General features: G+C 41.4%; 1 protein-coding gene across 1 annotated transcript; it reads right to left on the bottom strand.

The window, feature by feature from the left end:
* Window positions 1–1002: 1002 nt before the first annotated feature.
* Window positions 1003–17682, bottom strand: LOC306877596 (protein O-linked-mannose beta-1,4-N-acetylglucosaminyltransferase 2). The gene is made up of 2 exons (XM_079429450.1): window positions 17402–17682; window positions 1003–4776 (listed from the first exon to the last, which is right to left on the bottom strand). Exon 2 carries the CDS (start codon window positions 4739–4741, stop codon window positions 2993–2995), a length of 1749 nt encoding a protein of 582 aa, XP_079285576.1. The 5' UTR covers window positions 4742–4776; window positions 17402–17682; the 3' UTR covers window positions 1003–2992.
* Window positions 17683–18680: the final 998 nt, after the last annotated feature.

Raw genomic sequence — 18680 nt, forward strand, 5'->3', positions numbered from 1 at the left:
AGTCGTCCTTTACTCCCGACATCTGAGCCGCTGAAGAGGCAGAGGATTAACGTTACTTTTGTTTTGAAGGGAATGCGCCGATCCCAGATCTGCCTAAATGTGTCTGTGTTAGCGCGAATCATTCGTGATCCAACTTTATCTACAGAAGAAGTGAGTATAAGAGTTTTTAATGAATCTTTGCAAATTGCCTTTCCTAATGTGCTAGTTAGCCAGTTTCGCTGTTGTAGTTTAGTATGCTCGATAGAGATATATACCTAGATGCCTCATTATCAACTGTTTCTATGGGCCGCGATACAGAAGCCATCCGCCATTTTTGGAACGGTCTGCAAATCTTTGAGCGCATTGACTGTGTGCGTCTACAACAGTTAGGCTTATCCATCCTTTTCATGGGCTCGTCGCAGTTCAACAGTATCCCCTTCGGCTATACATAACACCTTGAACTGACACTGTGCTACATGGAGACACTCAGCATATTATCAGATTCACTATGCTTTCATGTTCCAGTCTGTAGGCAGAAACATCATCCATAAACAAATCTGTCTCTGGAGGGTCACAGTGATTCTGATCTCAAAAATTAAATGGCAATATAATAGCAAGCAGAAGAGAAAATGGGTTATTACAAAGAGAAGAGTATTATTCAGCTGTCCTCCAATAGAACAGTCTAGCATGCTTACTATCAAACATATCTATAATTGAGTGCAGTAAATTGGGCATATAGTTGTTTGGAGCTAAAATGGCCAGTTAAAGTAATATAATCTTTAAGTTTAAAGTCTGAAGACACCAAGACTGCACATTCTGTCAAAAAAAAATAAAATGATGTCTACTGGAGTGATGTTATTTACCAGTCCATCTGTTATGGATTTCTGTCTAATAATACTACTTCTTCAAGGTTTAGAAAATATTTACAAAACTCAAGATATTGACAAACTACAACAATAAAACATTAATTCGTCATTATAAATAATACTGATGACTGATGAAAACAACACATGACAAAAACATCTGAGAAATTGTACATTTATTAAAAGTGACAAAAATGATGTATGACATTCCAGTGGCACATAATGGTAAATCTCATGAACTGGCACATGGGAGCAGAGTGGTTTACAGGACACATCTGTTTCTATGTTGAAAACTATTATCTAATTATTAAAATGGGAGAATGAGAAATGAGAAAAGTTTCCAACCATGAACTTTTGCTTCTCAAAGATTTCCATGCAAGGTTTTCTCTCTGATTATATGCAGAGGACATTTCTGCTATTTTGTATTACAAACAGAATTCATTTATTATCCTCATACTTGAATAAAATTACCATTGAAACACCGAGTTATGCTAATGAAACTGCATGGCTGAGGTTTGCCATTTGCAAATTTCAATTAGAAATGTTCTTGGTTTAATCTGTTTTTAGCATAATTTAAATCCACTTCCATGTGATGCAGCATGTCCACAAAGCGAAGGACAGAATAAAATCTCATTGAGGGGAAAAAAAAACCCCCTAAACAATACAGTTGACTTGAGCAAAACAGAAACAAAGCTTGTGGTTAGTTGTTGAATTTCCCATGTTCCATTCATTGATCATAGCAGTGAAAGAAAATTTAAACACAGTACAACTTTTAACAAATCTGGGCTACAGTATGTATAGCATTCCAGAGTCGTCTTCAATAAATAATTGGCTAATGTTTCCATCTTCTTAATAAACCATAAGCCAGCACAACACAGCTTGTCTTTGCAGAAATGCAGATGAGACATATAAAAGATATGAGCAAAAAAGAAAAAGAAACTGGCACTGTCCTTCTCTAAAGCAGATATACTGTTTTAAGTTAATTTGTTGAATGGCGTGATAGGAAGGACATCTAAACAGTGTTTTTTGTTTTTGTTTTTTGCTTTTACACATAGTTATCTTCAAATCTTTTATATTGCATTCTGTAAGGCTTGTGCAGTCATAAAAGGTTCGTACTGTTACTCCTCTACTAGACATTTTTTAGCCAGTTACTCAAAAACCCTACAGTTCATGAACTGGCCTTTCCCATGTTTGAACCAATTTTCTTTGTGCTACTACCCCACTATGCTGCTATCATCAAACACACTAGCTTGCTTAACACAGTGGTTCCAACTTACTTAACATAGGAATAATTACTGACATGCCACCAAAAAGACTTTCAAATTTCAGGACACTATCTTAAACTATTTCACCCTAGTCATCAACAGTACTACTGACTTGAATATAAGTCTTCTGTCTGTGATGCGATTTGATAGATCTCACTGGCAAACAAATTCAAACATTTCCCATTGAACAGGTAGATAATAATCAGTGGTTTTGAGGCTGGTTAAAAGAGAACAACATCAACACTGCAGCAGCAAAACTACAGTTAATACACAAAAAAGCAGTCTATTTTTAAAATAGTATAATGTTCATCTTAAAGTTCACTTTCGATGTTTCTTCTATTTTCTTGCGAGTACTTCATACTAATTTCTACACCCACATCAAATGCTTCTTCATAACTAAAGTAAATGAAAAACACAATGCAAAACCTTGTGCAAGATAAGGGCACACTCACAGTCACATAAAATTCATATCACGCTGCTTAAGCCACAGAAATTTGTGCATTATTTTAGTTAACCAATGCAGGTGTCAGACAAAACCAGTGCCTTAGACTTATAAATATAAATTTAAATTATGCATTACATTTCTGATATATAAAGTTATTGAGAACTTTGCTTGGATGATGGTAGGAACTAAAAGAACTGGCAGTTCTGTAAACTGCATTCTCTTCTAACCTTCATTGCAGTCAGGCCGTTCGTTCTCTGTCAGTTCGTGACACTCCATAAGGACCATGAAGAACAATCAAGTCACAAGAGTGACATCAGAGTCCAAAAACAATTCAGCCATGTCACACCTTTTAATTTTCAGGATAGCTCCGGAGAATTACTCTTCAAATTAATTCTTTGCTAGCTGACAGTGACAGTGTTGCTTCTAACCTGATTAAAGAATTACGTTTTACATATAAGAACATCTGCAAATGGGCCCAAGAGGTTCTTGTTGAATATACAGCGTACCCATACTAAATATGTGGTAAAGGGTTTGATGTTTTCCGAGAAGGTGTAGTTCTGATGGGGCAGAATGTAAGGCATATATGTGTTCTCTCCCTGCTCCTGGATCCACACCTCATATTTCACCTCTTTAACCTTCAGGTACTTCAGGTTCCAAGGGATCTGCCATGACACTGAGAGCTTTGCTTCATTGGTGGCCTGTACTGACGTCTGGCACTTGGGCTCTCTGACTCGACCAGGATGTACAGAGCTAGCCACCTTGGCCTTTTTCAGATTAGGCTTTTTTAGAGTTTCTCTGAGTACGTCCAGAAAAGAGGCAATGTCCACAGTAGTGTCCTGGTAAATGCGGAAAAGCCACTCTGGATTACGACAACAAAGATGCCTTGGCACCTCCTTGCTGGCAAGGATACGTTCTTGTTCCTCCTTCTCAAGGTGGACGATGCCACCCTGATCCCAGGGGCGATCAGGAAAAGTAGCAGTGTTCTCTTCCATGGTATTTCTCCATGCAACATACTGAAGGTCCATGCCAGGTAAGGAGGCCAAGGTTTTGTAGGGAGTGTACTGCTCTGGGTTTATAGCATAAGGGAAGAGTTCCACCACAGCGGCACCACGGGGCAAGAACATGGAGGTGATCATCTGGGCTCCGTGCATGCTGACCAACATAGTTGCCCCACTAATAATTTGGATAATGCTATCAAACGACTGCTCCTCCAAAGACACAGTGACAGTCCTCATCTGAAACTCCTGGGCTAAAGCCAGAAGTACTTCCGCCTCATTGAGGATGAGCCTGTTAGTGGTACGCTTAAAAACTACAATGTAGTCATCGCCATCCTCTTGTGTGATGTTAAGCCTCTCCATCAAAAATGATGCAAACTGGCGGATCTCGTTACCTGAAATCAGAATGTTGGCTTTGGGTCCTTGTGGTTGCACAAAGCCATATTGGTACCATGTTGTCATCTTTGACAATCCAACGTAGGATTTGGTGAAACACATGAGTTTTCCAAAGGTTTTCAACTGCTCCTTGAGAAGTGGTTGCTTACTGCTGAGCAAGCGGTATAGATCGAAGTGAGCACCTTCACCCCAACCCTCCATGAAGACGAGCCTGGCCTCATCATCCAAGTCTGAATACTGCTGCATGGTGTAGTATATGGGCAAAAGATCATCATGGAAAATGTGCATGAGGTTGTCTGGGTTAAAACGGTTCAGAATTAGAGTGACATCTGGCACAAACACAGGTTTCGGCATGAACTTCAGAGCCGCTGCCGGGAGCTCGAGAAAGTTAAAGTATTGAGTGTTATGGTCTTCTACAGACGAGAGGTCCAGCAGGGCAGGCTGGAAACGCCGAGGGCCAAGGTTGGGCAGCATCACAGAGGCATTACTGTGGAAGAATACAAACTCCTCAGCCTCTGTGCAGTAGCAGAGGTAGTCAAAGCGGCAGATGCGATCGGTGTGCATCTTGCCAGTGCAGACCATTCTAGTGCCATGCTCTTGGAGTGCTAACAGGGCACCGTGGTAGTCGATACGCACTTGTGAGAACTCCTGTGATTGGCGTGTAAGCTGTAGCTCCTCTTCCAACTGTGATGTGTGTTCAATCAGCCGAACGTATTTCCAAAGCAAGGCTGCCACCACTGACACCAGCAGGCCATTTAGCACTGCCGGCAGGTTCATCCTACAGCCAATAGCACGCATCGCAGCAGGACTCCGACCACACAGTCATGCTCCACCTGCAACGATCAGAATCAGAATATCAGTATGAACAAGTAGGTTCGTGAGTTGCTAACCCCTTAATACATCATAAATATACAATAATAAAATATACAGTTGAATAAAAACAGAGGGCAAAGAGTAGGGCAGGGGTCTCCAAAATCGGTCCTGGAGGGCCACTGTCCTGCAGAGTTTAGCTCCAACTTGCCTCAGTGGCCTTCCAAGAGCACCCCTGGAGTAGGGTATTGAGAGAAAGAAAGGTACCAAATATTGTGAACTCATTTAGGGTGATACAAGTTGTTAGAACTTATTTTGTGATGATGACTGACTATACATTACTCTCTACATGTTTTAGTTATGTTTCCTTAGCCCACCTTATATGTTTTACATTGTGAATTGTGAATGTGTTTATTTATCTCACACCTCCAAATCTGACCGGCAAAAATAAATCACATTTCAACTGCAGGAATTTTTATTACTTTAATCATCAATTTTTAGTTAAAGCTAAATTGAATTCATTACCTCCCTGCAGTACAGGCATGTACTTCCTCTCAGTACTGGGCTTTTTTAAAAGTAAAACCCCTGAAATAATCTCATCCTTTGAGCTGCTGGCATGCTACAGTAGCCAACAGAGCCATGGAGACCAGAGCGTGGCTAAAGATGCCCACCTGCATCCAAACATTCACAGCATTTAGCACTAAAATTCTGTGTGTGTGTTCTCAGTGCACGCTTGCAACAGCCTATAGGCTAATTCTTTAACTGTGCCTACTGGTTTGGGACAACAAACAGACTGTTTTTAGAAGGAGATAAGATAATTTTTGCAAAAAGACAAAAAACCTGCTTCAGTAATCTAAAATAGCAATAGCTCTTTCTATTGTTCACAATGACTGAATCAAATTGAACGAGACAACATTCTAGCTATGTTAAAGGCTAAATCAGTACTAAAAATTAAAGATGAGGCTGGCAGAGCTTCTTGCGGTCACATCTCATGGATGAAAAATGCTAATTTTCAAGATGTGAAGGACAACCTTCCTTGTTTGTTTTCATCCATAGCATTTCATATTTAGGGACTTAAGCGGCATTATCGTCCAATCCACAAGGATACAAACAGCAGCAACGGCAGTGTCGCCAGTTGTGCATTTAATTCCCTTCACTGCATAGACAACCCAGAGGGAAACATAAAAAGGCTTTGCCAACTAACAAATGCCTGCAAAATGTCAGCTACGTATTTGCAAATTACTGAGCAAACCCTCAGTGGCACCATCTCAGCTAACATAACCGTTTAAGACTGAAATGTCTATGATGTCTGCTTGGAAATTAGGCATAAATTGAAGAATTAATGGTTATAAACCCCACATTGCTTGGGCTCCCCTGGGTGCATTGCCTCATATGTTGGCAAAATTTCACATGACCTTCTAAAACAGCTTCTGCTAATTAATAATTTTCATAATACTAATTATTAACAATCAGCTATTCCTTATATATTATTAAATAATATATTATCAAGAAAACAGTAAAAGACCAAGACCTGCCAACATTTGGCTTATACTGTATGTGATAATTAAATCAATATTGCACTCCATCTCACACATCATTTATCTGAAAAAAAAAACTGTAAAAAAAAAATTAAATCAGCAAGGAGGGGGGTAAAAAAAAGATTAGTTTTTTAATAAAGAACTGTCACGAATTCCAAGCAAGTCCATTTCTAAATTGAGCCTATTTTGGTTTCAGGTATCATTTACATCTGTTTTAATGTTCAGTCTGTCTCTCTCGTGGGACTTAACACCCACATCGCTTCAGAGCGGTTTCGCCTACACCATTCTGCCAGTGATTATTTCAAATAACTTCACTCAGCTCAATGACTCTGCACAATAATCACTCAAAGACAGTATAGGCTTTATTAAACATAAACCAACAAAATGATGTTCAGAGGCAAGAAAATGCAGTGCTCTCATAATAAAGGCTGTTTTCAGATTAACATACTAGCATGCTACTCTTAGAGTTGATGAAGTATGTAATGAAGTATGCTGTGTGCAGCATGTGCATATTCTGAATGTATGGAATACCCAGGTGACCTACCACATGTACAGCATACAACACATAATGCATGAAATACTGTAATGCAATATGCTTCACTTGGCCTCCAATTTCCAATGAGATTAATGAATTCGAATTAAAATCAGCAGTGATTTGTATAACTCTTTTGACTCATTTTAACAGACTGACAAACATTTTACACAATATTTATTTATATAAAAATAACCATATTTAATCATTAGAATGGTAACTGGATGAGACGTGAAGTCATGTGGCAACAATGCAGAATAATTATATGCATAATAGTATGTTGCCTACTGTTTCACTTTTTTAAATAGTAAATTCTGTAAATATTGACCCCAGTGTCCTGTGCTAATATGAAGGAATTTTCTGTTATTTTTTTTAATTATGCATTGCTTTGTGTTGTTTTATAATTTAAGGAAATGTTCATAAACTTAATGGATAATGTACATGCATGACACTACTTTTTCAGTTATTCTACAGATTTTTTTTTCATAGTGTATTCAATATACAGCATGGACTATGCAGTATTCAATAAATAAAATATTACTTCCATATCCATTCCATAAACATACTAATTAAAACTTACTATAAATACTATGGCAATTTGGGAATTTGATATCAACACTCCTTTAGTGGATATTCTGGTTTCCAATAATAAATATCATACCCAAAGAGGCAAGTGGTTGATTCTTGTCTCAGCATCTGATATTAAGCATAAGGTTGTGGATCAGATTTTAAGATTACATGTAAACTCATGTGCTTGACTGCTCTGCTATCATGCTATGAGCGAAACTGATGGTAAAACCTAGAGTGTGGAAAATATTAAACTGCTTGCATGTAATGCACTGTGATATGGATCAGATTATGGGAGGTTCATTCACTGCTACAACAGAAAAATCCCAGATAAATCCAGACCATTGATGCATATTAACTTTTCAGACCTCTTAATGTGGGGGGAAAGGGTTTAAAACTGATTTGTTTGGTGAAGCGATATGCAAACGCATTAAAGAGACATAGAGGCGAGTAATATGCTAAACCGCATAAAGACTCTGGGAGTGCATGGTACTAAGGAGCCTCAGTCTGCCCAGATCTAAATTGCTCTGCAAGAGCAAGCAGATCTCATACCCTTGAAAGCACGTCCTTAATGTGCATATGAAGAAAGAGAGCAGGGGGTCGCATCATGCAAGAGAGGGTTTTTGGAGGAGCCGGGTGCATGTGTTTACGACTGTATAAGAGAATGGGAATATGGGCCTGGCTGACAGGGCTTGCCCAGCTCCTTTGTGTATAGCTGGGCTGTTTGCTATGTGGATGATAAGCACCACAATGATGGGGGAAGGCAGCCTAGTGCTTCTAATGCATTTTAATAAGGCTCCTGGAAAGACACGGCTCTCAGTCTTTCAGTGGCTTTCTTCTCCGATGAGTCCCTTCAGGATAACCAAGGAGATTCCCTACTCAGCTGCCAGCCCACAACAGAAAACTCTCGGGCTAAAGAGACACAATCATTATGCCTCTTCAATTCTGCGCCTTTGATGCCTGCTTCTCAATAACGTCTCCTGCTAAATTTTTTAATTACCTTGTGACCAAGGCCTTGGGTCATTTTGTGCTAATTTCTGCACTGATTTTTAATTTTGTTGATGTACACACTTCAGACTTTTTTTTAGTATCTTGTGCCACAAGCATCTTGCTATTCTATTGCATATACAGTTTATTTGCTCTGCATGCTTAGTTAACACCCTTCATCGTTTCCAAACAAATTGTTGAGTACTGATCTAAAAGTGCTGGCACACATTGCATCCTGATTAAAACCAGCAGGTACCATCAAAAATGACACTGCAGTGCAACCAATAAAAATTTGTTCTCAGTAAAGTGGTTTCATGATTGATTATTGCTGTCACTTCTGAGTACTAACTCATCCTTACCGGTGACATGTCAAGTAAGATGAACCAACTTTATTTCCCAATTCTTTATGTATTGCTGGTGACAAACCGTCTACCGAGTGCATAAGAATAATAAGAAACTGTCAGTCCAATGGAAAATAATCATTCTGGAATCACAGAATTTAATGTTATCGGTAGGGCTGTGCAATTAATCGAATTTGATTATCATGCCCATTTAGTCAGTAAAGCTGGTTTTGTGATTAGTAGTAAATTGCCATCACCTGCTTTCAGATGGAGCGGCATTTACTACACAGAGCCGTAGTTCACTGACAATCTACGCAATATCGCATTCATAATCGAAGGCGATTCATCTGTGATTATGAATGCGATATTCCGTAGCTTGTCAGTGAACTGTGTAGTAAATGCCGCTCCATCTGAAAGCAGGTGATGGTGATTTACTAATCACGAAACCCGGCTTAGCTGACTAGATAATTCGATTAATTGCACAGCCCTAGTTATCTGTATGACAGGTTTTAATCTAATCTATGCACATTTGAAAAAAAATAATAATAATAATAAAAAAAAAAAATAAAAATAAAAAAAAAAAAATATATATATATATATATATATATATAGTTAGTGTGTGTTAAGTGTCTTCAGCTACTATAACTAATTCTAAGTATAATAACTAATTAATTTAGTTTAATTTATTGTGTACATACATTTTTACACTCTAAATTCTAAAGACACCTAATATAGAGTGAAATGGAAAAAAACTAAAAACAAATTCACAAATCCTTTTTTTTAAATTCCTAATTCTTACATATTGCACAATAAACCAGCTACTTCTAATTCTACACAATAGCAATCTAGGTCTTCTTATATTTGCTTCTTATATTCTATAAATCATCATAGGCTAGCGAAGCAGGCTCCAGAATTATATAGGTTCAACTATTGTTATTACCCTTAATAAGCTGCATGCTGATTGATATAATAAGCACTGAAGCAGGCAAATGTTTTCAGCATCCCTCTGTTCCTCAGGGACAGCTGAAGAATGGGCCTGAAAGAGATTTTCAGTGGGGGTTACAGGAAACAATGTCACTCTGCCTCCTGGGAGAAGCACTCTACGTAACACTGCAGAGCTAGGTTGAGGACAGCAAAATGACAAAATACTGGAGCAGGCAAAGGACAGGGCACAAATCAAAAAGCAGAAATATACATATGAATGAGTTTGCTTATGGAAATTGAGGCTATGGCGATAGCTATGAGATTTCTCTTCCAACATAAACAGCCGATAAGGAAGAATGATCCAAAATACTTTTACTGATGCTTTTGATGATAACATCAACTCTTAAACGTTGTGACTGCTGGGCACAATGTAGAATCAGAATCAGAATTAGCTTCATTGCCAGGTATGTTTGCATATACGAGGAATTTGTTTTAGTGACAGCAGCTCTACAGTGCGAATGAATGACGGTGACAGGACAGGACACAGATAATAAAAAAAATTTACAAATATACAAAATGGACAATATGCAAAATAGCACAAACACAATATACAAAATAGACAATTCAGCATGTACAGGTATGTTAGGTGTAAATTTGAAATGTAATAAGTATGTGTGTTAAATAAAAAAATAAAAAAAGTATGATAGTGTTGTGTGTTTCATGTTCCTCTTCAGGAACTCGAGCTGCGTCAGGAGACGCTTTGGGGAACGCCTACAGCGTAACCGGCTCTGAATACCAATGAAATCTGTCCAATGGATGGGAGGGACGTTACGGGCGAGGTGACGTAACGACCAGCTGGTATAAAAGCATGCGCTGTGAAACCGGCGTCAGCTTTCTGTCATTCAGCAAGCGCTCTGTGTTTCTGTCAGTCTTATTTACTGTTGTCTGTCTTTAGCTATGTCTAAGAAGAGCCAGTTTAAGGCTTGGAATATGGGAGAAGCGCAATACGAGTTGTGTGTTGCTCCCTGCAGATGTTTTTTTGTGCAGCTTGTGTGTGTTGGCGTTCCCCGCGGCACTGCCCGCTTCCGCTGAGGCGGCGCTCGTGGGGTTCGCGGCGGGATCTGATGGAGGGATCGGAGACGAGCGAGCCTCTATCTCCATCCTCACCTGTCACATCCTCACCTGTCACTTCCCCTCGGGCAGCGGCGTCGGCATTTCTCGTGTCTTCCTCTGAGGAGGTTGACATGGGAAGCGTCGAGCATGTTGCACCCACTCTGTCACCCCAATATGAGGAGATTGTGAAGTGGCTTGTCGAACCGCAGAGAGGGTTTTCCGCGGTTTCTGCGGTTTCAGACTCGCCTCCACATTCGAGCCAGCCTTTTTTTCCCCGACCTCCACACTGAGGTGTCGAGGTAGTAGGGAAAACAATTCGGCCCGCCTCTTCGTCCCCTCTTTTGATTACTACGGTAATGTGATGGGGACGAGTGAGCGCGGTCACAGAGCGATGCCGCGTGTGGAACAGACGCTTGCGAGCTATCTGTCCCCTGATGCTGCGTCGTCTCTGAAGGCAAGGGGTACGCGGCAGCAGGTGCTTGCTCCTTGTATAGGCAAGCTCGCCCCCGCAGGAGCGGGTCGGGGCGGTAAGAAGGGTGCGCGGTCAAGGACCTCCCAGCCAAGCAGGCGAAGAGGTCTTCGGCCAAGAAGCCCTGATGTGAGTGGGATCAGGGCTTATGAGCGTAGCCCCGCTGGGGTAGAGCACGATTCACAGCAGTGTACGGTGCTCGACTTCCCCCAGTGCCCTCAGGAGATCGTTCTGCCAACCCTGCCACCTATGGTGCTTCAGGGCGCAGCGGTCTCCAGCGAGCGTACATCTCAGTCTCTTCTGCCCGGTACCGTAGCGGAGCCGGTACCCCCTTCGGGGGTCTCTAGAGCAGCTAGTTCGGTCGTTCCCTTCTGGTTACACCAGAGGCCAGTCTTGAGAGACTGGTTCCCTTAGTAGACTATTTCGCAGCGTGGAAACTACTGCCAAATGTGTCTCGATGGGTCCTGCGCATTGTAGAGAGAGGCTACAGAATCCAGTTCGATTCTCGTCCGCCTCAATTCAACGGGGTAAATTCCACGTTAGTGGGCCCCGAGCAGGCTCTGGTAATGGAACAGGAGGTACATACTCTCTTAAGGAAGGAGGCCATCGAGGTGGTTCCTCCTCGCGAGAGAGTCCGGGTTCTACAGCCGGTACTTCATAGTTCCAAAGAAGGATGGAGGGTTGCGTCCCATTTTAGATCTGCAGCATCTCTGAACCGCTCAGTCAGCAGACTGAAGTTCAAGATGCTCACGCTCACAGCTCACGTCTCAAATCAGGTCCGAGGACTGGTTTGTCGCGATCGATCTAAAAGACGCATACTCCCACGTCTCCATCCTTTTCTCTCACAGGAAGTTCCTGAGGTTTGCTTTCGCAGGCGAAGCTTACCAGTACCGGGTACTTCCCTTCGGGCCAGTCACTCACTGTCAAGCAGTTTTAGAGACTGCTGTGTCTGATGGCGGCTGCGTCCAACGTGTTACCTATTGTCTGCTGTACATGAGACCCCTACAGTGGTGGTGCAAGACCAAGGGGTTCTCCCCGAGGGGGGAACCCGCTTCGCATGATCAAGGTCACACGGCGGTACGTACGTGCCTTGGACATGTGGAGACAACCTTGGTTCTTGTCCCTGGGCCTGGTGTTGGGAGCTCCGTGTCGCCGCGTACACTAGCGACGGACGCATCCTTCACCGGTCGGGGAGCGGTCATGAGTGGCCATGCTGCCCACGGTCTGTGGAGGGGTCATCATCTCGCTTTGTCAGCGAGATGCTGGCCGTGTTTCAGGCTCTGAAATACTTTCTCCCAGACCGAAGAGGTTGCCATGTGTTAGTTCGCACCGACAACACATCGGTGGTCTCTTATAGCAACCACCAAGGAGGTCTGCGGTTCGCGCCCCCTGTACAGGCTGGCGCACCAGATCCCTGCGTGGGCTATGAGGCTGAGCTCTCCTGGTTGGTCGAGCTGGCATTGCTCCCCTCAACTTTGAGGGTTTCCTTGAGCATGCCGCTCCCTTCGGAGCGTTTGAGTTCCTTCTCACGCTGAGAGTTAAGTGCTCCGCTCTCCAGAGCTCTGCCTTGGTAGAGCTAGCATTGCTCCCCTCACTTTAGAGGGTCACCTATGAGCATGCTGCTTCCTCCCGGCTCTCCTGTTGGTCGAGCTTGCATTGTTCCCCTCACTTTAGAGGGTCACCTTGAGCATGCCGCTCCCTTCTGAGCATCTGGGTTAGCATGTGGGAGCAGACACCCTATCGAGGCAGGGGCTGTTATCCGGGGAATGGATGCTTAACAACGAGGTGGTGAAGCAGATCTGGAGAGTGTTTGGCCAGGCTCAGGTGGACCTCCTCGCCACTCAGACAGCGCAATGTCCCCTCTGGTACTCTCTACGTCATCCAGCTCCGAGGGGCTGGATGCCATGGTACAGACGTGGCCGAGGCTTCGTCTGTACGCCTTTCCCCCGATGACCGGGTCGAGTATGGTTCTCGGACTTGATTTCCCTCCTCGACGGCTTTCCATGGGAGAGTCCAGTCAGGAGGGATCTCCTCTCACAGGCAGGAGGCACCCTTGTGCACCCCCGCCCGGAGTTGTGGAAGCTGTGGGTGTGGCCCCTGGGGGGGCACAGCTCATAGCTTCCGGTCTCTCAACCGAGGTTGTTGAGACCATTCTCCAATCCAGAGCTCCCTCTACGAGGAGACTGTCAGATCGCCAGCTCGACCCAGTTAACTGCCCGGTTGGTACAGTGCTGGAGTTCCTGCAGGCTCGACTCTCCGCAGGGTTAGCCCACTCCACCTTGAAGGTCTATGTGGCGGCAATCTCGGCTTACCACACCCCTCTTGGTGGACTGACAGTGGGCAGACAACCCCTATTTACACGTTTCCTCCGTGGTGACCTGAGGCAGTCGGTTCGTGGATGCCACTCAGATGGCCTATGAGTTTTCTGACCTCCCCTCACCACGGGAGTCAGAGCTCATTCCATGAGGAGTGTGGCGGCCTCCAAGGCCTTTCTCGCAGGTGTCCCTATCCAGGACATCTGCAATGCTGCGGGATGGTCTACGCCCCTGACCTTGTCAGGTTTTATGGCCTAGACATAAGAGCCACTCCAGGTTTTCCGTTCTCTCGCCCTAGCTGTGCTCCGTTGGATACACACAGGGCAGGGACTTGGAAGTCTGGTGCCGTGGGTATCTCGTTCCCCAAAGCGTCTCCTGATGCAGCGTCTCGTTCCTTCGAGAAACGTCTTAGGTTATGTATGTAACCCCAGTTCCTCGAAGGAACGAGACGCTGCGTTGCGAGGCCACACTTCCGGCATCACTGCCAGCGCTTGCTTCATTCTAGAAGCTGACGCCGGTTTCACCGCACATGCTTTTATACCAGCTGGTCATTACGTCACCTCGCCCGTGACATCCCTCCCATCCATTGGACAGATTTCATTGGTATTCAGAGCCGGTTACGCTGTAGGTGTTCCCCAAAGCGTCTCCTGACGCAGCGTCTCGTTCCTTCAAGGAACTGGGGTTACATACGTAACCTAAGACATTTATTGTTAAGAGTTCAAATGTTCATGAGATGGATTGCCTGAGGGAAGAAACTGTTCCTGTGCCTGGCCGTTCAAAAACATGATGCACAGGAAAAGCACAAGGGACGGCGCATGAAGGAACTCTAAAGCAATGAAAGGAACTGTCTATGGATTTAAACGTTCACTCAAGAACTGCTGCCTGTCTCTTCGACAAGAACCAAACGACAGTCACCTCAACGCGAATGTGTGTGTGAAGGTCCCTGTCTGTTTTGTCTTTGTACATGTCTCTGTTGAATGTTTGTACAGTCTCCGTTGAATGTTTGTACAGTCTCCAACAAAAAAAAAAAAAAAACAAGCGCTGATGCACATTGACATACTCATAATGCTCTATCGTGTTGGAAATATGTCCTACACCAAACCCAAGCCTAAACCTACCCGATAGTGTTAACAAATGCAAAACTGATATAAAAACTTATTTATTGATGCAACCGTGCCATTTCAACTTCCTTATATGCAGATTTGAACTGCTTTGTGGAACAGCATTCTATCGCAATTAATTGAATTTCTAATCGCGATTACGATTATGGATATCACGATTACATAATCGTTCAAAGCAGCGATTACAAAAATAAATCAACAATTAAAAATGCCCACTTGCATTATTCTGTGTGCTTAAGAGGCGTTTGCAGTGCGGGGTTTACCAAACTCAAACACACTGGATAAAATACATTTTGTCTTAACTGATAGTCGTTTTCACACTGTTGTGCATGATAGATATGTTAAACGCCAAACGTGTCAAAAGCGGAACGAAATAGCGCTAGTCATTTGAATTGCGCGCCACACTGACCTTTTATCCGCTCGCCTCAAAAGAAAACAGCGCAGCACGAGCTTATGTGCTTATTACAGTGACCAGTAGTGATCACGCGCTAAACAATGCTGTGAAATCCAGTAAGAAGCGCTCGAGTTCAGCGCAGAGTTCTCCAGAACAATTCACGTCTCTTTAATTTAAACTTGTTTAAAGCCAAATAAATTGGAGCTGTTATTCTCATCAACACTGATGCAGAAACAGTGCAACAACGATCCTTCCAGAAGACATTTCAATCCACAAATCACCCACATTTACCATAGTTTTACTGTAGTAACAATAACGGTAACAATGGTACGGTGGCAGAAAAGTAGGATATTCATATTGAGTATTATTATATTATTAATATACTAAATATGTTAAAGGAGTGGATGGAATATAATTACATTATTTTGATAATTATTCTATCGGTTGATGTGGATTTGTAATTGACAATGTCTTTAGGCTACTGTTTTTCAATGCAAACACCACAGAAACCATATAGTTAGGCTACTTTTTTACCATATAAAAGATGAGGCTGTTACAGTTTTCACAATGGTACTGTGAAATGTACATCTGCATCCCAACTCAAGCTCCTGCTACTCTGAACTCAAGCTCCTGTTCTAATGTGCATTTCTAAGAGACAAAACTTGTAATATTACATGTTCAGTGCTACCGCTGCTCTCGAATGTTAGTCTGGAGCCCATACAATATAAATTGTACTGTAAAATGTTACTGTAATTTGAAATTTCATCTGTTTAATTGTAAATGAAATACATACCTTTAGTAAACCATTTTTTCTTTTTTCTTTTAGTTTTAGTATAACATTATTATACCATGCATAATTTTACCTTTTTTGTTTAAAGAAGAAACCAAACCAATGTATAGTTGAGATTTGAGACTCAATGCTATAGAAAAGCAATAAAAGTTCAGGAAGAGTGTTTTCAGACTTGCTGTCTGTATTTTGGCAGTCCCCTAGAATGATTGATGCAGGCAGTGAATTCAATATGAAATGCAATTCGCTATCAGATTTAATGTAAAATGCATCTTTCTTTACCAAAAGTGTAAAAAGCGTGAAATAGACTACTGTTTTTTTACTGTCTGTTGCCTTGTATGTCACAGTACAGGACATGATAGTCACTGGCAAAGGGCTTGGGACTGTGCATGTTCTTGAGGTGCCATCACCCAAACAGTCTAATTCTTCTACATGTCTTCTTAACCCAGTTCTCACCTGGGGTCCTGCGTCAGCCTAGCAACTGCCATTGACATAAATGGAAATGCTAACTAATAGCTTTCACCTTGTATTATAGAACTCGTCAGTGATGTCAACTAAAAAGTTTGAAGACAGACAAAGTTACTATATTTTACATTAGTTACTATATTAATATTAGATTTATTTAAAGAACTGATTTCATCTTGACTTTTAAACTTATCAAACTTTTTGTTTTGCCATTTTTAATGAATTCTCAAAATATTCATATGACATGTAGGAACGCCATGTTTCTTAATATTAAACATGGCGTTCCTACATGTCTTAATATCTTAATATCTCTCAACAACAATGTCTGGCAGGCAACAACAAAAAGATTGACCAATGTAACAGTCAGTCAGAAAAAATAAATAATAATAAAAATAAATGGTTGCTTTCTCTCTAGCATTGTTTATATGTGGCAAATGTTTATCCATAATAGTGGTGGCATTGCATCCAGTGCTGTCCCTTCAGATTTGCCCTTTGCATCTCATTTTATTTCAAATATTATTAAAATAGCCACTCTTAACAGATTAACATTAACAGATCGCGTATTCCAGCAATGATGACATGATATAATTCATTTTGGCCTGATGATTCAAGCAGATCTGACTGGCTTGAGTGCAAATCATTCATAATTGCAATACAAGCACTCAAATGATCAAATAAATGTAATATGATCTATCTCTCTATGTAGTCTAACTTTGTATAAACACACACACACACACACACACACACACACACACAGGCCTACATATATATATATATATATATATATAATTCTTCCATTCAACACAACAGGTAGCAATTTAATAACGCTAGTCTTGATGAATGTTCTAGATATTAATATATTAGAGTTGTTAAATCATAACGTAAGCAGTGAGATGAGATACTGTATCTAGACTTTAAATAATGTAGATGATCAGTCATCATCTAAGTCAAGAAGTATCTAGCTATTCATGACCACTGCTGGTGGGGATTTAAAAAACAAAAAAAAAAAAAAAAAAACTTTTTGCATTAAGTTTCAGATAAGAGACAAATAATAATACATATCATACCATAAGGAAAAGCAAATGCATCCCATACCTGTGGGAAAGGTGAGCCAGGACGAAGTGATGTTAATTCACTGCGGATACACTGTTTCTACAGCAGCTCCAGCAAACCAGTGCCAATGATCATTTACAACTTTACATCGTACAAACGCAGCATTTCCGAGGTTATTAAGATAAATACACGATGTGTTCATTCACCATTGTTATTAACAGATCGCGTGTCGGCTTAATTTGATCGCTACGTAGCGCAAATTTGACTCTGTCGCGCGTAGTCTGCGAGCATTAACCCACCCACAGCTATGACCGAGCTCAGACGAGAAAACCTCGCGAGATCTTATCACCGCTAATCAGTCTGACGTCTACATTCATGTTATCGCGAGAGCTTCGCAATACAATTGAAAGAACCCTATATGAGAAACGCACTGAAACAACACAAATAATAGCAAATTCATGTTCTTGTTTATGCACTTTTAAGTCAGGTAACTTGAGAAAAGATTGTCTTACGGCAAATATAGCTATGTGCTGATTGACTTAAACTTTAAACTGAACATTAAACTTTAAATATGCGTCAGTAGCCTATAACTATAAATTTGAAGATTGCATGTTTGAGTATATTAGCAATAAAGTGATTTTGAATTAATAATATTTAAACTCTCGTGTGTGACTGTAATTTATATAAATTCGTTTTATCGACCAAAATAACAATATACATATAGGCTACATTCCAGAATAGCACATGGATTGTGCCACATGTGCTTTTGTAGTCAGTCTATAATTCATATCTTTGTCATATGAACGAAAATAACAATTGCATGACCAGACCAGGCGACTGGTGCTCTTTTAATGACTTAACTGAGAAATTACTTAAGCCAGGATTTAAGAGTCGTTTTGAAAATGATTCAGGCTCGATGAATGAGTTTGTCCAGCCTGGTCGATTGTAAGCGGTAACACAACACCCTCTAGAGCCCAACAATATTAACATGCGTTCAGATACGATAAGGACGGCATACCAGTAAAACAGACTATATCTTTTAATCACTAACGTGATTTCTCAATGCCTTTGTGTGCCATAATATGCTATGCGTTTAAATGGGCGTTTATTCTGTGCGGTAACCCTTTGCAATGAAGAGATCTTTAAATGCAAAGAGTGCCACTAGTGACCAGTAGATGGCAGTAGATAGCTGTAAGTGGAATGTGAAAATAAATTCTGAATTTAAAATTACAAAAAAAGTTCAGGCAGTATTGTGCAATAAACCTTCTTCTTTTTTCAAAAAAATAATGTTAATGCCTTGTATTCATGTGGCATTGACCCA

The sequence above is a fragment of the Barbus barbus genome, assembly GCF_936440315.1.
Source record: "Barbus barbus genome assembly, chromosome: 12".
NCBI lineage: Eukaryota > Metazoa > Chordata > Actinopteri > Cypriniformes > Cyprinidae > Barbus > Barbus barbus.